At 54.7% G+C, this 25,491-nt stretch overlaps 8 protein-coding genes across 8 annotated transcripts; 7 read left to right on the top strand and 1 right to left on the bottom strand.

Moving 5' to 3' along the window:
• Nucleotides 1-1,797: 1,797 nt before the first annotated feature.
• LBRM_28_0010 (TATE DNA transposons) lies at nucleotides 1,798-7,822 on the bottom strand (the record flags this gene model as incomplete). The annotated part of the gene is given in 3 exon segments (XM_001565988.1): nucleotides 1,798-3,771; nucleotides 3,774-6,848; nucleotides 6,851-7,822. Coding segments are annotated over 3 exon segments (6,021 nt in total).
• A 2,976-nt stretch (nucleotides 7,823-10,798) lies between these two features.
• LBRM_28_0020 (conserved hypothetical protein) lies at nucleotides 10,799-12,445 on the top strand (the record flags this gene model as incomplete). The annotated part of the gene is made up of 1 exon (XM_003723147.1): nucleotides 10,799-12,445. One exon carries the CDS (start codon nucleotides 10,799-10,801, stop codon nucleotides 12,443-12,445), a length of 1,647 nt encoding a protein of 548 aa, XP_003723195.1.
• Nucleotides 12,446-13,109: 664 nt separating this feature from the next.
• On the top strand, nucleotides 13,110-13,427 carry LBRM_28_0030 (conserved hypothetical protein; the record flags this gene model as incomplete). The annotated part of the gene is made up of 1 exon (XM_001565989.1): nucleotides 13,110-13,427. The coding sequence occupies one exon, from the start codon at nucleotides 13,110-13,112 to the stop codon at nucleotides 13,425-13,427; it is 318 nt and encodes a 105-aa protein (XP_001566039.1).
• Nucleotides 13,428-13,887: 460 nt separating this feature from the next.
• LBRM_28_0040 (putative origin recognition complex subunit 1 (ORC1)) lies at nucleotides 13,888-15,261 on the top strand (the record flags this gene model as incomplete). Its single annotated transcript, XM_001565990.1, has 1 exon — nucleotides 13,888-15,261. The coding sequence occupies one exon, from the start codon at nucleotides 13,888-13,890 to the stop codon at nucleotides 15,259-15,261; it is 1,374 nt and encodes a 457-aa protein (XP_001566040.1).
• Nucleotides 15,262-15,723: 462 nt separating this feature from the next.
• Nucleotides 15,724-18,456, top strand: LBRM_28_0050 (conserved hypothetical protein; the record flags this gene model as incomplete). Its single annotated transcript, XM_001565991.1, has 1 exon — nucleotides 15,724-18,456. The coding sequence occupies one exon, from the start codon at nucleotides 15,724-15,726 to the stop codon at nucleotides 18,454-18,456; it is 2,733 nt and encodes a 910-aa protein (XP_001566041.1).
• A 738-nt stretch (nucleotides 18,457-19,194) lies between these two features.
• Nucleotides 19,195-20,733, top strand: LBRM_28_0060 (conserved hypothetical protein; the record flags this gene model as incomplete). Its single annotated transcript, XM_001565992.1, has 1 exon — nucleotides 19,195-20,733. The coding sequence occupies one exon, from the start codon at nucleotides 19,195-19,197 to the stop codon at nucleotides 20,731-20,733; it is 1,539 nt and encodes a 512-aa protein (XP_001566042.1).
• Nucleotides 20,734-21,521: 788 nt separating this feature from the next.
• Nucleotides 21,522-22,979, top strand: LBRM_28_0070 (conserved hypothetical protein; the record flags this gene model as incomplete). Its single annotated transcript, XM_001565993.1, has 1 exon — nucleotides 21,522-22,979. One exon carries the CDS (start codon nucleotides 21,522-21,524, stop codon nucleotides 22,977-22,979), a length of 1,458 nt encoding a protein of 485 aa, XP_001566043.1.
• A 583-nt stretch (nucleotides 22,980-23,562) lies between these two features.
• Nucleotides 23,563-25,122, top strand: LBRM_28_0080 (conserved hypothetical protein; the record flags this gene model as incomplete). The annotated part of the gene is made up of 1 exon (XM_001565994.1): nucleotides 23,563-25,122. The coding sequence occupies one exon, from the start codon at nucleotides 23,563-23,565 to the stop codon at nucleotides 25,120-25,122; it is 1,560 nt and encodes a 519-aa protein (XP_001566044.1).
• Between the last annotated feature and the right edge of the window lie 369 nt (nucleotides 25,123-25,491).

Here is a 25,491-nt window from a genome sequence, read left to right on the forward strand (position 1 = left end):
TTGCGTCCACGATGCAGCGCGTCGAACACGCCGGCACTCCCCACACCACCACCCCGTTACCCGCACGACAGCCGCCACTGCCACCGCCTCCGAGCAGGTCCCTGGGCGCGGCCCGCACCCGAAGCGGACAACGAAGAGCAGGGTGAGCCCGCCAGGCGCGTGGCCTGATTCGACGGCGGAAGGCCGGCGCTGGACGGCGAGGGTCAGGACGTGGGGCACAACAGGGAGGCGGGGGCGGAAGCGAGCGGTGGTTCTATGCACCTCTGCGCTGACTCGCTTCGTGGTGGAATGGACATGCTGGAAGAGGAAAAAGAACGAACGAGCAAACGAGCCGAAGTGCCCGCCTCTCAATGGGTGTATGGCGCTGCACTCTAGGCTACTTTGTGAATGACTTTTTGCGGGAACGGAAGCCAAGTACCACGAGGGAAGTCATCGGTGGAGGGCTATGGCGAAATGTCAAATCGACATCTGGAGTGACGCCCGATGAAAGGAAAACAGTAGGGCGTACGCCGAATAAACAATCAAGCTACCAGCGCTAGCTCCAGCGGCGCACGCAGGGACGCACGTACACGAATCCCGGCGGCGCTGCGGTCGGCAAATCTACAAAAAAAACGGAAGCTACAGAACCCGAAGGGATCGTTGGGAACAACCGGGGACCCATGTCGCAGAGGAAACTACAAACGCACAATAGTAGAAAAACAGGGTGGGCTGAAAAGGAAAGCGGAACTGGGTGGATGATGGGCGCGCCCCATCAGGAAGAAGGTATAAAGAAAGGAAACCACGCTCACGGGTTAAGAGAATCTGTTTGAAAGGAGACTTTGAAACTTTGTTGAAACGAGAAATTCATCATCTTGCAAAATATTACCTGAACAGAAAGCGGTTCATTTAAAGGAAATTTTTCAACCCTAAAATTTTTCACTCACCATCTACATGCGGTTCGTCCACGCCACAGTCGACGCCCTCACCTTCCCACGGTTCCCGGAGTACACACCCCGCATCCGCGGAAGGAAACCGGTCCGCCGTTCTGTGGCCTTCCGGTCCGTTCCGGACATCCGAGAAATTCGTGTCTAGGGTTGGGTGGGTGGGCGTTTTTTCGTCGCGGGCCGCATCAACACTTAGAGTGGATTACTTCATTTATGAATAACACATTAGAGAAGAAATAAAGGGACAATAGAAAGTAATCATTCATAACAGAAACACATATTTCCGACCTGTGGCCATAATTTCCAATCGGGAAACATTATGGCACCCAGTCTGTATATTTCGCAAATCCATCACCACATCCCACCAACCACCCCCATCCCCCTTCCAGTTCTTTTGCCCAGACAAATTAACCCGGCCAACTATAAGGTCAAGTGCCATTCGATTGCCTTTGTGGTTTTACACGCCGCCAATGGAATGCCACCGTCCTGTGTGATATGGTGCTCGCGAAGATATAATTTCTTGAAGACAACAGAGGGCGAGAAGGGAGAAAGATTTGTGGAAGGCAGATGGGTATGGAACTAATCTTCGCGACCCCATTGGGAAGCGGCAAGGCAGGCACGCAACCACGACCGCGGCGCCGCGTCATGATTATGCCGCCGGCCTCCTCTACCGCGTTCAGTCGCGTGAGGAGCACATCAAGTCGTCTTGGACTTCTTTCGTGTGCTTTTTCTTATGGCTTGGCACCGGTACCGGGGAAGCCTCCCCCCCATAGAACGCGGTTAGCCATCCATAACTTGTGGGCGATGTCGTCGCACCGTCCTCTGGAGAGTCGGCCGTCAGGTTCCGGCTCCCCTCGGATGCTCCTGGTGACGATCATATCTCGCCGCCCTCCTCGCGGCGCCGCTCTTCACATAGCGGACACCACATGTGCCGGAGGAACGGCACGCCAAACGGTTCAACCCGGTGAACCTCCAGCGACCCTGTCGCGTCCACCCCGAAGTGTCGCGAGTAGGCGTCCGCCGGATTCCGCGCACCCTCGACGTAGAAAAAGACTACGTCGATCCCTCTGTTGTACCAGAGGTCGTAGGTGTACTCGAAAAGTTTGTTCAAGGCGTAGCCTCTGCCAATGCCGCCGAAACCGTTCAGGTGTTTCTGCGCAATGACAATCGCACGGTGGTCCGTGGCAAGCGCGATTCGCGCTCCGTTGGGCACCCTGTGGTGCTCCACCAGGTGTCGCAGCATTAGTTGAGCCGCGCGTGGTTCCGCGTGTGCCGAGTACCGCGCCTGGAAGCGGTCCGCCTGCAGGTCTGGGTCCTCGAACCGGCCACCCGACCGGACGCGGCGACGCAGCTGGTACTGGCGCAGTTTTTCGAGGACGCGTTCCGCCTCGCCGTCGTCGCCGCCGAGTTGCCGTTCCAGGTCCTCGGTCCAGCGCTGCCGATAGGTCCACATTTCTGTGGCGCCCGCGTCGCGGAGGTGAAGCACAGCACCCCAGCCCTCCAGCGACGCGTCGGTGAAGGCCACCGCGTCATAGGTCGCTTCATCCGTCGTTGGGTGTCTCTCGTCCGAGATTTTCCACCACGGATTCTGCACCAGTGCGCCGCCGATCTCCTGCAGCGATCGCGCCACGGAGGAGTCGATGTACGGCACCGCGTCATCCCAGTCGTACCCGCGGAACGTCAGCCGGTATATGCCTCGGTAGGCTCTCAGCAGCTTGAATGCCCGTGCGGGGTTCATTTGCGTGGTATGGAGCGCGAAGAAGATCAGCGAGATGAGCGAGGCCAGACTGCGTATGGTGTGGCTGGTCTTTTGGAGCGCAAGCTTCAGCTTCGCCACCGTCTTCACCGAGTTGCGGATCAGCCGCTCTCGGCCATTCCATGTGTATTCTTCACCGAGAAAAACGGTGTTGGCACTCGCCAGCTGCAGGATTTCCTCGTCCGACATCGCCTCCAGCTCGTCCCGGTTGGGTGACGTCATCAGGTTCGCCGCCTTGATGCGTGCGACGACCGTGCGCACCGCGAGCACAAACTCACGCTCCTGACCTTCGCGTGCGGCCACGAGAATGTTGTCGATGAGCGTGGTGATGGTGACGGGCGTGTCGATGTCGACAATCGTCCACGTCACCGCCTGGCCGACGGCAACGCTCCATCGCGCGCCGGTCGGGAGAGTACGAAGGCGGTAGTATCGCCCGTCATGCCTGGCTCGAAAAACGAACTTGTTACGGAGTGTCGCCGCGATCGGGATAGCGTCGTAATAAGCTTCGAAGTCGATCTGTAGCATGTAACGGGCGTATCGCAGCCGCTGTCGTCTTCCGAGGCGCGTGTCGTAGTGGACGCGCGGGACGTGATGTTTGGGGATCACGCGGTTCAGCAGGGGCTCCGTGATGAGGCGTCGTCGTCCCTTCAGCTCCGGCACCGTGAAGACGTTCACGCCGTGCATGCCCTCTGGCAATTGCACCTGGGCGCCGATGTCGCTGATCGGGCACGGTTCGAACTTGCCCATCTCGACCGCCTGTTGGATTTCCGCCGCCGTGAGCGCACACTTTTTGATGGTCCGTGAGGTCCGCAACCCATCGTAGAAGGAGGGATCCAGAAAGCACTGGATTCGCTGAAGAAAACGCTTCGTTGAGGCGCGTTTTGTCGGCATCGCGAGCACGGTATCCATGTCCAGTGGTGTGTTCCGTTTCAGGTGCAGCGGCCACTGCTTCACGAGTGCCGGTCGCTCCGTCAGCACTTGGATGAAACCGGACATCTGGTCCACCATGGCCGACACCTCCTGTGGTGCGATTCCGAGATTCGCGCACGATGACTCTTGCGATCGAAAACGGAACACGGAAGCCGCCGCCTCTAGAGGGTCTGGAATAGCGCTCTTCCGGCGTTGTCCCTTGCGGTCTCGGCCTCCACCGTAGGCTGCTGGCCATACCCAAGATAGCGCAGCAGCGTGGCCTGCTTCGCGTGCCCGGAAATCATCAACAGGTCCTTCAACGGGACACCCGCTTCCGCCATACAACGGAGCGCGCCTTTCCGGATCGAGGGCAGCTGTGCACCTCGCATCTCTGTTCGCACCTCCTGGGCGATCAGCGCCCGCAGCTCCTCCACGTGTGGTGAGAAAAGCTCCTCGGATGGTCTTTTCTCGACCAGCATCTCCTGCAGCGTCGCTGCGAGGTCCCTCGTTAGCATCGATGGGATCGGGTATGGGCCACGTGTTTTGGCACCCTTTCCCTTGCGGATCGTCAGCGTGACCTTCACGTATGTATCCGTCGATGTACCCGGGAACAGCGTCACGTCCTTTGCTCGGAGCGTGGAAATGTCGCACGCTCGTGCTGCGAATCCCCACATCATGGCGAGGAACAGCGCGGCGCGTGGATGGCCTAAGCGGAGCCGTTTGGAGATCCTCTCGACCTGTTGACGCGAAACGAAGGGAGGCGCATCCGGCACCGACTCCTTCATGTAGCGCTGCACCGTGCCAAAAGCGCTTCGCCACTCGGGATCGTCCTGGAGGCGAATACCCCGCGTCTGCGTCGAGTAGAGCGGCAGGTCGCGCAGCGCACCCGCCACCGCGGCAAAGGCCTTCGCGGTGGTTGCCCACTTCCATTTGCGGGCCCTTGCGGTCGACAGAATCAAGTCGATGCATGCCGCCGGAAAGCGCATGAGCATCTGTTCCGAGTTCATCGACTTGATTCGCGTCAACCATCGCAAGTGGTGTGCGCGAGTGTCGGGCCTCACCAAGTTCCATGCGAGCTGTGAGATGTGTGGCGGTTTCGCGGCGAAGAGGAACCAGTTTCTCGGGCAGACCTCTGCCTCTTCGTTTTTTGAAAGAGGCCTGCCCTGCATGTTTAAAGGATTGGAGCGGAGGCTTTCGAGAGCGCGCATTGCCTCTGTCGAGATGTTCGCGTCGACGTCCGCGTACCCATCACCCTTCTGGTTTCCTGGAACGCTGTACGGCCCACCGTCCTCCTCGTCCTCTTGGAGTGGGTCCCTTCCGGCGCCGTCGCCTGGCCATCTTTTTCTTTTCACCAGGCGCGGCCGTTGGCCATCGGACGGATCCTGGTGTGCCTCTGATGCCGCACTTCGCGGAAGAGGAATGTATCGTGACGCGTGACGTGGGGCACGCTGTCTCTTCGACGATTGGTAGTGCGTCCACGTCGCTGGAACGTAGACTCCCACCGTTGCCTCCGAGGCGTCCTTTGTGAGAACGTAATGGCTCGGATAGCGCACGCCATTCATATCTTCCGGCGCCTCACGGAGACATGCGCCAAGCAGAAACCTGTATCCTTTAATCACGTCGTATAATGTCGGTAACGACGGTCCACGGACAAGGTACAGTTCGTCGATTGAGGAGTCGAGGGTCACCTCCTCGCTTCGGTTTTCTTCTCGAAAGGTCACCCCATTCGGGTCGGTCGGTGAGGCATCGACCATGTGGATCTTCTTTCGGAGAAGCTTCAGCATCTCTTGGACGCTGTAAGGCTGCAGTGGTGTCAGCTTGTGCCTCACGCGATGCTGTCCCACCGCTGTGTCGGTCAGACCGTGTGCCACACCATCCCCGACTCGCGCCAGAGCCGTCGCAGCCCACAGGTGATCCAGGACTGCTTCGTACACCTTTCTGGCATGTTTGTTCGCCTCCGCGAGGGTGATTTCTGTCCACTCAGAAATGCATTTCCCATGCTGAACGTGTGGTGACACGTTCGTCGGGATAATGCCTTCTGAGCTCACCGTGGCGTCGTTTGGCGCATGCTCAGGCGTACGTGTGACGGAGTTTTTCTTCCTCCACGGGAGGTCGATCACCGGCAGATCCTCATCATCGGATGGAAATTCGCTCGAGTTTAAAGAGCGTGTTTTGTTTCCATTCCTACCTGAGGAAGTCGCTGGTGTTCTCCTGTCACTTTTCCTCGCGGCCTTTCGCCGTGGGAGTGGGGCATCCATTGCGGATCTCTCCGGACGTTTACGGGAAGGTGCTTTTGACGCGGGTACAGGCGTCTGTGGCGTGCGCTTTGTGCGCTCAGCCCGGTCCATCTTTTTGCGCACCGTTTCCTCCTTTTTCTTTTGCCGAGGAGGTGGCTTTGGAGCACGTGCTTTCGGCTGGTTTGCGCGCCTGGAATCCCGTTTCGGGTTCGTGGATTTCGTTGCGCGCCTTTCGCCACCACCCAAGTGAAAAGTGTCTTCACGGTTCGCCGTGGTTTTCTTCAACCACGGCTTGTGCTCGATTTCGTTGTAGAAGAAATCTTTCCGTGACACCGGGCGGTTTGTCAGAATTTTCCTCATTTTCTCGAGGAAATATTCGCGTGGCGGGTGGTGTTTCGACGCCGCGTACAGCAGGCGCCGCATGCACTTTGCCATATCTTGGCTATGGTCGATTTGTATGTCCAGATGATCGCCGAAAAATACGGCAGACATGTACAAACCGCAGTCGTCGCTATAGCGTTCCTGACGTGGTGAAAATCTCTTCACCAAACGCAAAGCCGGCCAGACCATATGAAAGTGCTTGCGCAGTTTATCTTCCACTATGGGAGAAGGTGCGGAGTCGAAGATGCTCAGCTGTATTTCTGCTGAGTCCCGCGTCCCTTTCTCCAAAAGCCCTGCGATCCAGTGCTTCATAATGAAGATGGGGAAATAAACGACGCCGTGACGGTGCACCTTTGCCGCGAGCTGTTGCGCGCGTTTCCAATCAAGGTGCACCATCGTGTCCGACGGAACGATCCGTTTCTTTGGAAGGTATGCGTTGTAGATTGCATCGAGTTCCATATTCGATGTCTTACCTGCGCGCATGTCACCTCCCCACACTTCTTTTGCAAATGATCTTGCAACACCGCATGTAATTGTTCGGTGGTGTGTGGGTTCCTTCCTCGAAACGTCGGCGGTGGTCCCGTCGGGCTTTAGCTTTTTGAATCGGACGGAAAGTCCTCCTGCGCTTCGCCTCCGCGGTAGTTACCGTGCCGATTACCTCCGCCATTTCCTCGGTAATTGCCCCGGTATCCTACCCCTCTCCCGCTGTTCTGAGAATTGCGGGGTCCCTGGGTATGATTTGAAACTCGCGGTGCCGTTTTTTGTTCCCTCATAAGATGCGTAATGGTGTCCTGCACCCTTAACTGGGACTCTTCCGTGAGGGCACCGAAGCTGCTCATATCCAGGGCGGCGACTTGCGAGCCATCTGCTCCGATGATGGGTGCGTACGGCGCGCCGCCTTCCAGGAGATCGCTGCCGTCTCTTGGCGGTGTCCGAAAAATATCTCGTGGGCGTGTTGTGTGCGTGCCTCCTCCTTCGATCCTTTGGGTGGTGCTCCGCTGCTTCTCGTTCTCAGCCGCTTCAAGTGTGATACGGTTAAGGTGTGCGAGTCGTTCCGTTTCCGGAACGAGAGGTGCGTCCAGCCGTTTCAACACTTTACGCCATTGTCGCATCCCTCCTGCGACGGATTCGGCGACCTGCACGTTGTAAGCAAGCAATCGCGACGAGCACGTCTCATCGACAAAAATGGACAGCCATTCGGCAACTCTCACCTCGATGCTCAATTCTTGTGACTCTGGTCCGGACAAACCGAGTAGAATTGTCGCCGTTGCCGCGGCCATTGGGGACATCTGGTGCGCCAGGATCGCCGATTCGACCTTGGATTTATATCCCTCCAATGGGTCCTTTGCCGCTTTAATTCTTGCCCGGGCTTCCTTCCACTTATCTTCCATGTCCATCACCTCTTGGATTTCCTTGTCTGCGAAGATATTGTGGGCCTCCGTCAAGCAGTCCGTCATTGCCGCTGTCATTTCCAGGAACTCGCTTGTGTTCGTTTTACCCTCCATGTATTGCTTCTTTGCAATTTCCGCCATGGAACGGGTTGCCTTGTGCGCAAGGTAAACTTTTAGTGTCCTGTCCAGCTCTGCCTCTGTGAGGCGTTCCTGTTTGTCGGACATTTGTGATGCGGATGAATCTGTGGAACGGGAAATATTGCGCTTGCGTCGCAGGGATTCGAGTATGTGTCGGGAGGATCGTTTAAGTCTGTGTAGTCGTTTTTTCGTCGCGGGCCGCATCAACTCCACTTAGTGTGATTACTTAACGGATACATTTGGAGAAGAGATAGAGGGACAACAGTAAAGTAAGAATCCATAGAAACAGATGCAAGTACATATTTGCCGACCTGGGACCATAATTTCCAATCGGGAAACATTATGGTACCCAGCCGGTCACACGTCACAAGTGGAAGTGAGGAGTGGGTTTCCGAGACACACACACTCACTCAGGATTCCTTTTCCACGGATAGAAGAACACCGACTCAGCTATCGGTCAAATTTCCCAGATCCAACACCACATCCCACCAACCACCCCCACTCCCTTTCAGTTCTTTTGCCCAGAAATTATTAACCCCTCCCACTATAAGGTCAAGTGCCATTCGATTGCCTTTGTGTTTTTACATACCGCCAATGGAACCCTAACCTTAACCCGTGTAGCCTGGCGCTGGCGCTCGGGAAGATTTCCACGGTACAGTGGGAGAGGGTGTCGCAAGGATTCGAAGGAGGGGAGGAGAAAGCATTGAATCGTCCACGTAATGTACTTTAAGGAGGTTGTTATAGTATTAGAAGGTGAGCTAAAATATGGCGGCGATACTGCGAGGCTGTGTTTGAAAGAGATTTCTTTGTGCGATGTAAGCCGCTCTCGGTAGTAACTGTGGAAAAGTTGCGCGGAAGTTTTTGCAGACGGTGTATCTGAAGAGTTGCTATCGGTTTGGGCTCTCTCTGAAAACGGCGTCCCCCTGCCTGTACGGATAGTCGTTCGCATTTCTTTGCCGTGGAGCTCCTTTGCGTAGAGGCAGCCATTGGGTAAGACAGGTCTTTGCGTATGTAAGGTGAAGTTAGTGGGGATTGTATGTGCAGGGGCGCGGCCACGTCGGAAAGACCTCCGGCACCCCACCGCCGAGTGGGAAAACCAGGTGAATCCGTGGTTGGTTTTGGGGCGGCTTAGTGACGACAGGGGACCTTCAGAAAACAGCGCGGCTGAGAAGCCGTCTGTATTGCAAAATCTGTATTTTCACAGGGAGGGAAATGACATGGTCAAGGAGAAACCTTACTACAGACCGCGGCTGGGCGCAAGGTTGTGCAATTGGGTGGGTTGTGTGGGACAGCTTTTGTTTCCGAGGAAATGGCGATCCGACGCTTTCACAGTCAAGAAGAGGATGCAATTTCTAGGCGATTACAGGTACGACCCGGGGTTTTGTTGCGCGGCATCGGGGCCCAGAAGTGCGCGCGGCCTCTGTGCGCGCAGGGGGCGGAAGTTTACAGCAGACCATCGGGGAGGAGAAACTGACGGCATGTGGGTTTCTGCGCTTTAGCCAATGGCGACGGTTTCCTCAGCCGGTTTTCCCATTTGGCCCCTATTCGAGACGCGCTCCCCGAGCCTTTAAAGCCGTTTTGGTGGCGCGGCATGGGCCGGGGCATTGGCGCCTTGGCGGCGATTGCTTTCAACAACCCCCCCCCCCTGCCCGGTCCCCACGCCCCGCCGGCGTTCGGAGCGCAAGAGGCGGCGGCACGCGCACAAGGCTCCCGAGTCACACGAGCGGCGCCCGAAAGTTCCGGCGCGCCAAAGAGCTATGGCTGTTAAGCGCCGACAACTTTTATGGCGCCCCCCCCCCCCGGACGTTTTTTCAAAGGAACACGGCGGTGCGATTGCGTATGACGAAGCGGGCTCTCCAGCGCGCCTTCTTTCCAGGGCAGGCGGCCCCACACCCACGACGCGGCCCAGGCATCCCCACAGCGACACTGATAACACGATCGCCCACGTTTTTTTTTTGCCGATGCCGCGCGCGGAGCTAGGTTGCGGAGGTGACATGCCGTTGTGAATGACCAAGGGTAGTTGCAGGCGAATCGCTGAGCTGGTGTTACGTTATTTTGGACCAGCGGGAATATATTTTGCCGCTTGATGAGGGATCTGGCGGTGCTTAGGGGAGTCTTGGCTTCTGCGCGCCACGGTCATTTTTTGACGGCACCGTACGCAGAGGTTTCGCGGAGATGCTGGAGCCCGTTTTACCGCACACGTTGCCACGCGGCTGCAGAGCCAACGTCGCCAGGAAGAGGGTGCTGCCCCCAGTAGCATCATTCCACACCTCTTTCGCCTTTATTTACGCGCAGCGCTGATCAGCGTTCCAGGGGCGCCGGGTCATTGCCCCAAACGTACGAACAGCAACTGCTCGGGGACTGAACATAACGTCACTGTCAGACAAGGGGACGACTTTCTGCCCTCAAAAGCAACACTTCTTTTCTTCGTGCAACCCTCAGTGAATGGCTTGCAGTAGTATCCACGACGAGGCGCCGCAGCTTTGCGTATAGGAATTACTTTCAACGAAGAGGTGAAGTTGTGGGTGCAGCATGTCATGTGAAGTGATTACCACGACTGTGTTGTTTCTTCTCAAGGTTCTCTATCTGTGAATAGTGAAAACGGTTATGGAATTAATGTACGTGATGCAATGGTTATGGAAGTATTTCCTCCTTGCACGCAAAAAAAAAAATTGAGTAAAAGAGGGAAGCGCATTCCTCAACGTTTTTTGTGCTGAAGTTTGTGTACACGGTTGCGGTTCTGGTGAGCTGTTCTCGCACAGCTGTCATGACAAGAATGGATGCTGCGGGTAATTTTCCGCGGTGCTCTTCGCGGCGGAGTTACTGCCACTTGCCTTCAGTGTGTTTTTCTATCTCTTAGAAAGGCGAGAGTTTTCTTTATTGTGACACTGCTGCGACTGCAATCATCACTCTCTTTTGTTTTTCTTTTCATGTTCTTGGCCTGTTTTTCTTTTATTGGAACGGATTCTGCTGAGCTGCTTCCTGCGCGATTCTCGTTACGAAAAGCCATTGGGTGGCCTTCTCAGAAGCGCACACCGCTCGCAAGTTCTCTAGGATGGGAGAATGAGGAAAGTGGTCTTGCTCACGGGGCGCTCGGGTCAACGGCGATGGCTCACCCTGCGACCAGAGTGCACTGTCGACTCGGCTCGCTATCCTCTCGGTTATATACCAATGGACGGGAGCGAGTCGATTGATTCGGTGTATGCGCTCTTAAAGCGGGGCCATTTCGTTGCGCCACTGAATCGTATTGAGGTTATTCACAAAGTTAGCCTGGGTGTGCGGGCATTGTGCCGATCAGAGTATCCTGTACTTGCGACCCAAGATGTCCTGACGTTGTATCTGAGAGAAAAAGAGATCCTTGGTCGTGTCCTTATCCGCCGCGACTTTTGGACGCTGATGGACTTCAATGATGCCGAGCTGAATCAGAGCTTTGGTGTGCAGAATTTGTACTTTGACAACTACAAATGGTCTCAGGTATTGTGGCGGCGTTTTGTGGCCTATGTGGAGGAATACTTTCCGGTAGCAGAGCACACCCACTTGCTTTACGGAGAGTATGTGCAGCTCATCCGCAGCTTCTCCTCCTTCGAACAAGGGACGTCCGTGAAGCCGGCGCTGCCGAAAGCAATTCGGCTGCACCCGCCCTATGGTGCTCTGATGCCTAGCAAATTCACTCAGGAACCGATTTTACTCCTCAAAAGATGGCTGCTAAACTTTCGAGGACCTCTGATGCTGCATAAGGCGCTTGTGGTGAATGCAGGCTCAGGTGTGCTGGCGTTTGTCACAAAGCTGTGCCACGTGCCGATGGTGCGCGGTGTGGACCCTCGTCCGCGTTTCGTTGAGGCCTGCCGAAAGGATGCAGCTCGCTCGCCAAAGCTGTCGAATGTCAGTTTTCAGGTGGCGGAGATGTTTCCAGATGTCACTGATGGGATGGATGAGGGCCCCCGAAAGGGTAAATACGACCTTGTTGTTTTTTACCCGGATGAAGAAATCGTGTCTGCTCTATGGGATGGAGAAAATGACCCCTATGCGCCAACATCGCAGGGCTACGCTGGAAAGCTGGAGGCGTTTTTTGAAGCCGTAGGACCACACCTGGTGGAAAACGGTGTGATTGCCCTGTGCTGTACGAATATTCACGCATTGCTTTTTCCAGATGCACCACACCCTATCGAGTATGAGGTGAAGCTGAATCGGCGCTTTGTCATCCTCGATTATTACGACGCTCCGGCGCGGTACTCTGGCAAGATTCGCACAAGATTTTTGGAGCCTGCAATTGAATGCCATCCACAGTGGGCAAAAAAACTTCGGTCGGAGGTGTGGATTTTGCATAAAACGGAGTCTATCGGGCACTTTGGGTTCATTCATGGCATCCCTGGCGCCAAGCCACCGAATATGGAAAAGTGGCGGACGAAGACAATGGGGCTGGAGCGGCAGAAGGCGCTGAAGGATCACGTGCGGTTGATGGGTGGAGACTGGGGCGACTACAAGGGTCGGCTCCTGAGGATGCTGCAGGAGCAAACGGAGGAGCCGGAAGACGATGTGGCGGAGTCAATACGGATCGCTCTGGATCCAACATACCCGGGCGTCCTTGCGGAGGGCGCGCGGAAGGCGGTCGAGGCAGGCGAGAAGGAAAAGCAAGAGTTTCACCGCTCCGTTGCGCTTGAGTTCTGCGATTGTTCGCCGAGAGAGGCATTTCGTAGAAGAAGCTTTTGAGCGTGAAATAGGTTGTTGCATGAATGGGCGTATAGAAATAACTATTCACATGCGTTCTTTTTGGGGACTTTTAATTATGCGAGACCTGATTTTTCAGGATGCAGTTAAAGCGGTTGACGAGGACGTGCTGCTTTTCTGAAGTCTAGTGAAGGGTTTAGTGCAAACGGGGTCTGGAACTTCTGATGGATGTTCTTGCCCATCATCCTTGTTACTCCGTAGCTCTTTGAGGATAACTTGGTGTTGGTGCACCAAGGGTGGTGGCTGTAGCCCAGTGAATGTTCCCGTTGTTTCTCTCTCAATTTACATCGCTTTGCTTCTCTCTTTATTATTATCATCGCTCGGGGGCACCTCTAAAAGCACTGTTGATTTTATCAAGACGTCAGCTGGTGATAGGTGTGTTATTTATTCCCCCATTATTGTTACCGTGGCAGTAGTTGCTATTTCGGTTGTAGAGCACGACGAAAAAAAAAATTGTGTCCTTGTAGAGACACTTGATCATATCGCCTCTGTGTCCCTTGAAGCACGGTGGTGCTCTTTGTGTAGGTATTCGTTTGAGAGAGCATATCTTACGGGTGTACCCATGGAGGTAGTGGAAGAGTTCTTGCGTCTTCGTCGGGAAGGCAAGGGTGAGGAAGCATATGGTCTATTAGCGCCGGGCGCATCTATGGGATGCCCGTGGGGTGGAATGCACCATGGCGAGCGCATCCACGATCTTCTGGTCGATGAGGCGCGATTTGCGAAAAAGGGCTATCTCGAGTCGGTGCCAATTGAAAAGCTCGATGAAGGAACATACCAGCGTAAGTTTAAGTGGGACAGGGGCATGGCAGAGTACGGTAATAGCGGCTATCGTTTTCTTGGCGTGCTTCCGATGTGGAGGGAGCTCTATTTTGTTCGGGATGGAAAAATTAGCCTGGTGACTTCTGATAAGCTGCTGAAGAGGCGGTCGCTGCTCCATGCACTTTTCGGGTTTGGTAGTGGGTGAACGGGGCGTCTGGCATAGTAGTGGTGAGTGCAGCTCTGTGTTTCTTTTGTGGGGCCGCTTTTTTGTTATTCGTCTGGACACTGAAGACACTCGAGGTCCCCCTTTCGCTTTCACCTCTCTTGCTGGTATTTTCAAGCAACGCAATAGGCGTCGTCCACGTGAACTTCTGACGTGCAGCTCTTTGCTTCATAGGAGCGGGTCAGAAACGAAAAAATGCGTGCCATAGAGTAGCACAGGATGCCTTCCCTTGAACGTCTACGGAAGGGCGTGCCTTTCAATCTGCGCATTCTCACGTTCCCTTCGTTCTGTCGAACAGCAGGCGGTGGCTGGAGCGGTTGGAAGCGGCGTTACGGGAAGACGTGTAATGGCTTGGGGGTAGGACTTATTTTGTACTGCCTCTGGAAAAGCATATCGATTAGCACTTTTCCTCACTCAGAGAATCGACATTCTACTTGTTTTAATGTTTGTACTTCTGCTTTTTCCTTTTCCATATTCGTGGTTGCACTCAGTAGAGACGAGGATTGCTGGGGAGCCGGAAATGAAGCGCAGCCGGCGAGCGACGCAGCAGGAGGATGTGGTACGGGCGCTTAAGGAAGGCGTGCAGGCGTTGAGTATTTCGAGCACCCTCTCCACAAGGGACCTTGTTTGCAGGGAGGACCACGCGCGCGCAATACAAGAGTTCCTTGAAGATGACAAGTACCGCACCATGCAAATATTTGGAATGCCTGGTACAGGCAAGACGGCTACCGTGAACTTTGTGCTGGCGCAACTGGCGTCACGGCGGGATCCGAAACCTACCGCCGTGTTCCTTAATGGTTTCGTTGTTCAAAAGAGCGCCGATATCTATTATACTCTCCATCATCATTTGACAAAGGCAAGACTTGGTGTGGCGGAGCGCTGCCCGGTGGCGCAGTGCGCATCCAACATTGAGAAGCGCTTCCGGCATGGATGGGGAGGCAAGCCGTCCTCTCTGTGCGTTATTGTGGTCGACGAGGTGGATAAAATTCTCGAAAAGCATTCCAAGGGACTCTTCAAGGTAGTGGATTGGCTTACCCTTCCGTACGCCAACTGTAAGCTGATCACCATCTCCAACAGCATGGAGCTGCAGCTAGATGCGAAGACGAAGAGCCGCCTTGGCGTGATCAATCAGCTTGTGTTTTCGTCGTATGGCACTCAGGAGCTGCGTGAGATTCTTTTGCACCGTGTTGGTGCAATTGAGCCGAAACTCTTTGCGGATCAGGCAGTCAATCAGCTCTGCACGCAGACGGCGTCGCACTATGGCGACGTGCGGCGGCTTTTGCAGTCTGCGTCCGCTGCTATTTGTAGTGTCGTAATGCGTATTCAGGATGGCGGATTCGACGTCCCATCCACTGGTGGCATTATCACGCTGCGGGAGATCCATAGTGTTGTGCGACAGATTTTCCACGACAGGTTTGTGGAGTTTATCACGACCATGCGAATGCCCGTACTGTTCATCACTGTGGCTGTCATTGGCAAAGAGACAGAGGAGCTCATCAGGAAGAGGGACCTGCACTGTCGTCTACCGCTGGAGCGCCTTCTGGCCATCACGCAGCAGGCGCAGCGGAAGTGCATGGACGTCTCGCGTCCAATTTCTCGGGTAGCGTTTCTGGAGGAAATCGAGCTGCTACGGCAAGTTTCTCTGATAGAGGTCTGTGTCGGGGAAGACCGCATTCCCATTCACTCTGTCGAGGAGCTGCTTGACTGCAAGGAGGACGTCTATGTGTTGCTGCTCCAACCATATCAAATGATAGTGGACTCCTGCCGCCTGCACGATGCATTTGGCGCAACGTACGGGGCAGCGCTCCACTTGTGAGTTCCGTGTCAAGTACCCACCGCTGTTTGCTGTGGCGAACTGCTCCCATATTTCTGTTTAGATGTGAGAAACCATCGGTCACTCCTATGCATCCTCAAAACAAGTTGACATCAGTAAGCTCTTGTATGCCTGCGAACAACCGTCACATATGTAGCCTTGGTGGTGTTTTTTTTTGTGCTGCAAAGTGTTGCAGGGCTCGGAAGAGGAAAAGCACTAGAGCGTGGGTTTATGTTTCTCTCTCTCACTCTGTCTGTCTGTCCGTCTGCCTGTTGATTGCCGGGCGGCAGCGTTGCACCTGGTGTACGGGTCTTCTGTCACGCAAAACGGAGTGGCAACCTCTCACACGCAGTTAGGAACGACTCCCTTTCATAAACGCGGCTTTTTCGTTCATCTTATTGTTGGGTGCTTTCTCTCTCCTATGGCGCCTTTTTTTTTCGCCAACCCCCAAAGTAAGCTGTACAGATGCCGCCTCCATATAAAAAGCCCATTTCCGGTTTTGCGGCTGCCGCGAAGGTCATTTTCGACTCTGCTCAGCGTGTTGGCGCAGTTCAGCCTCTGGAGCACAGTGCCAAGCAATACGCACAGCAGCTCAAGAAGATCCAGTCTCATAGTAAGAAGCGAGGGGGCTCTCTGGGTGGTGTATCCTACAAGGTGGAGGAGTTTTTGGCGGCACAGAGAGCACCTATTCCTCAGCAAGCGCGTCCCGGACAACCGAAGGAGCGGACGATCGCGAAGAGGGTGCCTCTAATTGAGATTCCTGTTATCATAGCAAAGGCCACTGCAGCGAGAACTCCTGCCACACAGAGAGAGAGAGGCCTGCCGCTCGAGCCGCCTCCGAGCCTGACCTCTTTGTTTGCCACAAAGACAGAGCTGCGCGATGTAGCGGCGCCAGCGTCACCGTCACTGCCTCCCCCTACTGCGGCAGAGTCTACGGCGCCAGCTACACCTCCCGTCGAGGAGGTTTTTATTACCGAAGACAAGCCCTTGTTTGAGGTGCGGCAGCAAGTAGTGCCACAGCCTTTACCTGAGGCCGTCATTCAGCCAGCCGTTGTCTGTGCAAAGCTGCAGGACGCGTCAACACATGCCCGCAAAGTCAAGCCGGTTATTAGTATTCCCATTGCTTCGGTGAGCACCGCCACAGTGGAAGCGGCAGCAGAGGAAGCTGTTGGTAGTTCGGCGACAACAAATTTTTCGGTGGATGCATGGGAGCAGCAGCGCGAGCGGGAGCTGCAACAGCTGCAGAAGAAACAGGAGGAAGAGGAGCTGCAGCGCCTCGCAGTCGTGCGAGAACAGGAGCATGAAACCCTCGGGAAGGAATGGGTGAAGCGCCGCACTTACAAAGTGTCGTTTGAGGCAGAGCGCACCGCGGTCACGGAGCTCTTAGGCGAGTTGTTCGTCGCAGGTTCTGCTAATACTGCCCTCTCGATATTTCAGAAGATGCTTGATTTTGGCACGCGGGCCTCAGCGCTGCTGCCTGCTGCTCTTGCGTCTGTGGCCTACCGCATTCGCACCGCGCCCCCCAGCGAGCGGCTCGACCTTAAGCGCGTTCTTCTCGAGGCGATGGAGAAGGCGAAGCTTCCTGATCATGTGGTGCGAAAGGCACACTTGCTGGTGTCTGGCGGCACCGACTTCTTGGCAGCATTCGGAGCTTTGACAGCAGAGGAGAAGCAGCACCTAGACAGCCGTATCATCCTGCGAGCAATCCAGATTCTCGCGTGGAATGGGCGATGGGAGGACGCGCTAGAGCTCGCCAAGCGAAGTCGCTCAAACTTTCGCAGCGGGAGCGATGTGATGGATCTTGCTTTGCTGAGGGCGAGCCAGCTGCTGGAGGAGGGGCCCCGCAAAGAGCTTGTGACCTACGCGACTCAGAATCTGACGGAGAGCGGTCGCCTGGGCGTGCAAGCCAAACTGCTTATAGCGACCTCCGAACGTGGCACCTATCGCCGTACATTGCTGAAGCAGCTGACAGCGTCCTCGGATGTGGACGAGAGCATCTACGCAGAGCTTATTCTGCGCTCGGACAAGAGCCAAACGGAGGCGCTCCTAGCTGAAATCGCTGCCAGAGGACTGAACAAGGACGACCCTGTAGTGCTTGGCGCCGTCGCGATGAAGGCGCTGAACAACGAGCTACCCGAGGAGGCCTTCAAGGAGATCCATCGACAAGTCGCCAAGATAGGTCTCCAGGCAATTCACATACGCGTTGCGACGATGACAGCCGCGCAACATCCGACAGAGGAGGTGCTGCGGCAGGCGAGTGCGATAGTGCAGATGGCCGCACCAGTGGCTCGGGGCCGCGGCCTACGCAAGCTGTTGCCCATTCTTTACGAACAGAACATGCTTGATGAGATTGTCCACTTGGCCGACTCCACAAACGAGTCTGTGCCGCTGGCGAAGCTGATGCCCCGTGCCGTGGCTTTCGTGAATGAGGCACTTCTGAAGGTAGGCCGTAAGCCGCTTAGCGATGTACGAGTCAGCGATATCGGTTTTTCGCGCTTGACGGGAGGCACAGCCGCTAACCTGCCCCGCAAGCTTGATGACGGGCCGGCGGCGAGCGTGATTGCCGACATTGCCGGGCTAACGGAGAGGATGCTCCTCTACGCAAAGGAGCGACAGTGGTCTGAAGCACTGGAGGTGGTGAAAGGACTTCCAACAGCCATCAAGGCTGACGCGTCAGCGGTAACCCTGCTGTACAATTGCGCCTTGAGCGCCGCTGTTGAACACCCGGAGAGGGTCAAAGATGCTTATGCGCTCATGGGCAGTCGTAGGGTGAAGGTGAACGCAACGACGGTCAACACGGTGCTAAGTAGCCTGAGCAAATCATCCATATGGCGGGAGGCCCTCGAGTTCTTTAACGCCACACCTCTCGAGCAGCGAGACAACAACACGTATCTCGTCTACTTTGCGCTGCTAGGAAAACACAATTTGTGGAGGGAGGCAGCTGAGGCCTACGACAAGACGCGCATGGCCATTCCAAAACTCCCTGCTGCGATGTTTTCTCTCATCATTGGTACAACAAGAGGGCACGACTGGCAGGCCACGTTGCGAATTTTTCAGGACATGTTGAAGTCATATGGTGCTGGTGTGAAGGACAGCGTCGTGACACAGGTGATTCGCTGCCTGGAGGAGAACAGCAGGACGGCTGAGATCGCAAAGCTTGAAAAGGAGTTGGCAAAGCGGAAGAAGAAGAAGAAGTAACGTTTTTCGCTGTGATGGAGGATCAGCTGCGTTTTGATGCACTGAGGGATTATGCGACTCGTCAAAGGGACTACTGTCAGTGTTTTGTATTTTTTTTTGTCTGGCCTCTGAATTGCAGCGTCCTCGCATTGAGGCGAGAGTTTTTTCTTCGTTTGTGGCATTCATCATACTTGCACTCTTCTACACATACTGTCGACTGACTGTCGTTTCGTGGGATACCAGAAGAAAATAACGAAAAGGGCCATTGCTGTCGTGGGAAGGATGCCCTTTTGGATGCAGCATGATTATACACCTAGGGGACTAAATGTTTTTTTCTGAGGTGAGGTCTGCCTCATGCTCCGGAAGACGAAAATGCAGCGCGATGAGTCTCAGACGAAACGGAAGCTGTGCTAGCTCTCGCGTCCTCATCCTCTCCCACACAATGTGGCCGGCGTTATGCGAAGAGGCGTCTGCGTGAGTGAGGTGGGCGGATGTTTATTACTACGCCCCCTTTGGTACGCTACATTGGCTTGGTATTCAAAGCCCTTTGTTTCATTCATCACTTTTACATGTCCTTATTTTTTGCTCTTCCTTTTTTTTTTGTGTGTTGTTTAACCGTTTTCTGCCTCAGTGAGTGATTGGTTGGCGGGCGAGTGCGTGTGTCCCACCTTCAAGTCGCATTACGACTTGACAAAGTCAGCAAGTGACCTCGATTTTTTTCCTTTTTGTAGTCTCTCAGTATCAACCCTAGTCTTGAAAATGCCAGTCGTCAAGAAAGCATCCAAAAAGGGCATACGGAGGAAGATCCTTAGTGGTGTCGAACTCGAGAGGATGCGGGCGGAGGAGTCGGAAAAGCGGTGTCGGCAGCTGATGCTATTGCAGAGTCGCCTGCGCGAGATTATTGCGGAAGAGAAGGATATGTCCAACACAGTCTCTGGGTCCATCGATGCTCGCTGGATGCGCTTTTTGCGTGTGTGCAAGCAGCGGGAGCTAGTGGCCGAAATAGAGGTGCTTCGACGGACGTTCGAGACGACTCTGGACCGAAAGGAAGCCTCCTCTGCGGCGCTTTTGGAGCAGCTGAGTGTGGCGGAGGAGCAGTGTCGTCATGTCTTTCGCTCTCACATGGATGTTGTCAGCTCTCTGCGAGAGCTGCACGTTGCGCGCACAAAGGACCTGGAGGGAGAGCTCGAAGCCACTGTTGTAGAGATGCAGCAGGACTTCGAGTATGAGAGGGCCGAGTTGGAGCTGAAGCACCGGATTGAGATGGATGACCTGCGACTGGTTCTGGACAACATGGCGGCCGAGGCAGAGATGTTGGAGAAGAAGCTGCAGGAGGAGACGTCTGAGGGTCGCGAAACGGCTGCCGAGAAGATGGAAGAGGAAAAGAGGCAGATGGAAATAGACCTCAGCAAGGCCGAGGATGCTCTCCGCGGTGAGCTGGACTCACGCTACAAGAATTTCATGTCTACTGCACAGGGAAACATGAAGGAGTACACGGTGAAGTGTAAGGAGGACCAGGACACAACGGAGCGTATTGCTGCCCAGCTGCGCAAGATCGAAAAACTGCAAAGCAGCGTTTCCTCGTGGCGCACCAACATCGCTCGTAACGCAAAAGAGTGGGAAAGCCGTAACGCAGCTATCCAGGCAGAACGGGACGCTACACTAGCTCACCTGAAGAGACTGAAAGAGAAGATGCAGCGGTGGCGGCAGCTGCAATCGAGGGCACTCGTGGAGCTTGTGAAGGAGGCGAGCGCAACCGAGGAAGCGCTGCAGGCGACCTCGAAGCGAGCCGCGCGTCTTCTGCGGCTAGTGGAGCTGTGCAAGCCGATGGAGACGGAGCGCGAGCAGGTTCTTTTGCACGAGGCGAATATTTCAGCTGCGGCAGCCGAAGGCGAAGCAAAGCGGCGTATTGCCACCAGCGGTTTTGGGAACGAGCGGAACGATGGCCTGCCTGGTGACAATGGCGCACCGGCTGCAAATGAGAAGTGGTTCTCGCTGGACCGCTTCTGGGTGAAGCACAACAAGGTGGTGCTAGATAATGCAGCGTTGGCGCAGGAGCGCTTTCTTTTAGAGGAGGAGAACCGAGGTTTGCAGGAGGTTCTCAAACAGTACTTGGAGGATGTCTCCATCAGCGATGAAGTGATGCGTCAGAGCAACACCCTTCTTCGCACAAAGGTAGCCAACCCCAACGTCGTTCAGGCCGCGAACGCGCGCGACGGTGGGAGCGTGAGGGGCTACAATGTTGTGGAGGGAAACAAATTTGTCAACGACCAGGTCCGCCACACCATCAAGCACTAGCCACTCTCGAGGTCTTCCGTTGGATGGAAAGGAGATGCAAGTGAAAGACGAGAAGGAGGGTCTTCTTTCGTGTCTGTAATAGCATTTCTCCCCATTGAAGAGCATCTTTCCGCCTTTCACTTTACCGGATTGTATTCTTGTTGTTTTTGAGAGAGATGGGCTTCTCAGTTGCAGCACTGGCAACGAATGGGAGCGATGTACAATGTTTCATACCGATGTTGTTGGCGAGATGGTTGTTATCACTCAGTTATCTTCTTTGTTTCCGATGTATCGGTTGGTGGCCAACTCCACTTTTTTCTGATTAAAATAGGACAACGAGACGCGAGGCAGCAGATGCCACACGTGTGCAAAAGGAACTCTTGCTTCTTCCGATGGCTTTCTCAGCTCTTTTACGCTGATACCCTGCTATAGTGGAGCGCGGCAACAAAATCGCGTGAATCGTACAAACACGCAAAAAAAAAAAACGATAGCAGATATTTGATGTGCTTGCCTAGGCCTTGTGTTGTCCTCGGCACACATTATTCACTCCATTGTTCCATTTCAATCGCTTCCTGCTTCTCCATCGTCCTACTCCTGCTGCTCACTGATGCTTACTTCCGATGAATGGTATGTTTTCTGGCATTAGTTCCTCCAACGCGTCAGTGCGTTTTTTTTTTTTTTCAGATTGGTTATCAAGATTGCTCTTGGTAGCTTTGCTTTCGTGTGAGTCTCCTGGTTGAGACAGACTGCAGAGTATCTCTTTTGTGTCTTCTTTTCTTGCAACTACCTTTTAGCTTTTTGATGCCACAATGCGGTCCTTTGGGCGACGTACACTCATCTCTCTGGCGCCGGATGCTGCTCGCCGGTGGATTGCGTCACAGGAGCCGTGCACACCGGAGGGAATTTGCGAGCTGCTACGGCAGGCGGAGAAGGAGCGAGAGAAGCGTGAGCTCACTGTCGATCAGCGCAAGGTGGTGTTTACTGCCGCCAGCAGCGGTGATCATCGTTCGCGCATCGCTGCTGCGGAGGCGTTCGACGTAGCGGCTGCGGGGCTGCCGCGACCACCGAACTTTTGCTACATGACCGTTTCGGTAGATTATACCGGTATGATAGATGCACCTGAGGTCGTCTGGTTCAACATGTGCAAGGCGAATGGTTTCACACCGTCCTCAGTGAAGGCTGGAGCCCTGCACATGCTGGGAGGGATGGTGTGTCATCAACGCCTGGGAGGGGGCTACATTCAAGTGATTCTTGGCTGCATTCCGGACTTGGAAACAGACTCATTCACGTTCGACGCTGTTCCGGAGAAAGACGAGATCGTGGCGGCACATCGAACGCCGCCAGCGGTAGCCTTCGCTATGCTTGATACTGGCCTTGCTCTCCAGTACGAGCAGGTTCTCTCAGCGCATCTCAGCAGTCTCAGCAGTTCATTGGGCCAGGGGTGCCCTTTGGTTGGTGGACTGTACCCTCCTATTGGCAGTGTGACAGAAAGCGGAGAGCAGGGTAGCAAGATGGCGGACTCGATCTTCTTCATCAATGACCGTGTTTACCGGGGCAGTGCGGCTGCGGTTGTGTTGCGCAGTAATCTCTTGAAGGCCCACGCGACGAGTGTGGTTCCATCGATTTCCCTTGGGAGCGCTACTGTGACTGATGTTGTGTGCGAGGGTGGCGTTGCTACGATGCGGACGCTGGACAGCCGGCCTGCCACGGAGGTTGTCAAGGAGATTTACGCACTGCCCGAAATTGCGGAGAAGCCGAGCAAAGTATTTCTCGGTCTGCGATACGGCGATGTGCATGTGCCTGTGCCATTCGTGGGGCACCCAGATAGGGGTGAACTCATCTTTTCTCTTCCTCCGGGTATCACTTTAAGCCAAGCGGACACTGTGGATTTTCTCGTAGATGACGTAGAGCTAGACACGGAAATAGCTGCAAGCCTCTTGATCAGCATGGAGAAGAACCTTGCGCCGATCTTTGTCGAGAAGGACATCAACGTTGCGCGCGAGGCGCGTCGTAATATTGTTGCATCCTCCACTGCGGCATTTCACTTCTCGCACGGTGGATTGAACACCTTGGCCAAACCAGACGTTCCTGTCCTCAGCTTGGGCAGCAGTGGAGCAATCTTTGCGCCGCCGATTTTGCAGCGCTGCGTGGGCCGCTCGTGCCCGAACAGTGGCTTTTTCTCGCCTGGCCAGGTAGCCACGGTGGCAAATCTTACCACCATCTTTCCCCGGTCTAGCACGTACTGCTTTATGCAGGGAACGGAGTAGGGCTGTTTGGGCCACACCTCTCTCTCTCTGTGTGGTGGTTTTCTAGGGCTGTTCTTTCTGACGAGGGAAGTGCATTACTTGGCTCTATCTGAGCTACTCGCGCGCGGGCGTTCAGGTAGGTATTCCTGTTTTAGCAGTTGTCCTCGTCTGTCTTCACACGTAGCCATTGACGTCAAGCTTAATGTGCAGGACTGAGAGAGGGAGATGTCCATGGCGGTGCAATCAGAGCAAAAATTAGATTTCTTTTTTTTTTTTTCTGAGTCTCTTCGACACGCAGCAGCGACTGCTATCATCCCGCTGCCTATTTCCACTCTGGTTGAGCGACCTCTCTCCTTATCTGTGCTGACGAAGGGGCTGAGAGTGAGCACCCTAGTGCTGGAGGGGCTGGTGAAGCACCGTGCTTCTGTGGACCCACTGTGCTACAATCGCTAATACGCTGACATGCTTTCAGTTAAAGTCTATAGGCTTTCTGGGTTCTGTTTTTCTTCCTCACTTCGACTTTGTGACGGCGCACCACTGCGCTGGAAAACGATTCATTTGTTTCTCCTGTAGCCAGATGCCTCGGCACACAAGTGTAGCAAATATGTCCTCTACAACGCGTGAACTGAGGCGATCAGCCTCTAGCATCGCGACGGAGCTCTGGTCTCCGGATGAGCTGTACAAGGCCGATCCCCAGGTTGATGTCTTACAGCCAATTTCGAGTCCCCTTGAAGTGGACGCCCGGCAATTTTGCGCGTTCCGTATGTCGCTGTTGCTGGCGCCGTTTGAGGTTCTCAAGGACTACTGGGCACCACAGGGTGAAGACACCGACCTTCTCGTCGATTACGGCGTCTTTGACGTGACATGCAGGGAGATGCGGCGGGACGGTCGACCAGATGTGAGCACGACGGGGATCATCGCCGAGCAGTGTAAGACAACCTCATGGTTTCGCTTCACGAGCACACTCTCTCGCCGATCGTTTGTCGTTGATCGCTCTGCAGTGCACGTGCAGACACTCGTCGAGGCGCTGCGGTACTCCTTTTCCCATCTCTTGTTTCCAACGGACTCGGAGACGAGCGAGGGGGCATGCAATGTACTTTTCCAGTTCATTGTGTACCATTGGTCGAGGCTCTCAGCATATTTTCCTTTGCTGTACTTTCTTTTTGAGGTACAGGAGCGGCCCTTCTCGGCCTTTTACAAGCAGCTCGCTACCCTAGTCCAGACGCGGAAAGCCAACGATGCCGCTGCGTGTGATGCCCTCAGGCCGAAGAAGAGCGCCACGATGTTCTCGTGGTTCTCGTCAAAACCAAAGGAAGCTGAACTCGGCATGATGGACAAGCTGGAGATTATCAGCACCCTCAAGTCGATGCTGCCGCAGACGTTTGAGAAGCGCTACATGGTTGTTCTCGCCAATCGTGAGCAGTTTAGAAGAATGCAGCGCTTCTCTGGGGAGTATGTGGCCTCCCTGACGAGAGAAGTATCCGCGTATCAGGCGCTCGCGGAGGGTTTCGTTGTGCATCCCCTTGCCTCGAGCGCTGTCGAAGGCTGGTACTCGTCTAGCGCTCTCGAAGCTATGGCAGAAGAAAATGCAGCTGTAAAGCAGGCGTTGACAGCGGTGCAGCAGTTTGTATTGCGCAAGAGCTCTCTTGCCAACGAGTTTCTTCTTTCCAATGTTAAGGCTATGTTGCAATGCGAGTATGAGATCAGCGTCATCGCGAACTCACTCGTGGTGTTCTACGAGGAGCTGGTTATGCGTGCAAAAATGGTGAGCGAAAACACAATGCTGTTGTCGGGAGAGGTACCCCTTCCGGTGGGATGTGAAGCTTCCACACGGGCAGAGAGCCTGTCAAACGCCCGAGAGGTAAACCAGCGATATACGCTTGAGTTCTCCAAGAGGCACCAGCAGTTCGACGAGGAGGTAGTGCATGCGGAGGCGGTGATCAAGACGTATATGAGGCGTCTCTGCATCTTCTGCGGGCACGTGGTGAAGACGATTGCATCTTACACGAACGCAGAGTACTATGAGGAGTACTTACGTCCTCTTGCCCCTTCACGGACTGACGGCGTTACAGGCTACTACTCTTCTCACGCACTCAAGGCGTGCCTCGGTGTCAAGGAGGGGGAGGAAGAATCTACCTTCGCCATAGATCGCGAAGGTGCCTAGAAGCAGAGATCCGCCTGCTAAGCAAAACAAACGACCGAACGAACGAACAAAGCATGTTTTTTTTTTTTCTTCTGATTGAAGTGATATCTGCTAGTGAGGTGTATGTGTTTTCTCTTTTTACTTCGATCGTATTTCACTGTACTTGGACATTCGGCGCATTTCGTCGGCGAGCGCAAGGCTTAGCGGCTACGTAGCGGTAGCAATCTCACAGCATGTGCAGATTTCTGTGTGAAATGTGGACCTCAGCTTTATGTACTGATTTTCGTCTACTGCTCCGGACCTCATGCTTCACTACATAGAGAGCCACTTGAGCGTCTAAGGCTGTTTACCCTCTGCTCCTCCGCCCCACTCTCCTTTTCCTCCCTCGCC

Source organism: Leishmania braziliensis, chromosome 28, assembly GCF_000002845.2.
Source record: "Leishmania braziliensis MHOM/BR/75/M2904 complete genome, chromosome 28".
In the NCBI taxonomy this organism is placed as follows: Eukaryota; Euglenozoa; class Kinetoplastea; order Trypanosomatida; family Trypanosomatidae; genus Leishmania; species Leishmania braziliensis.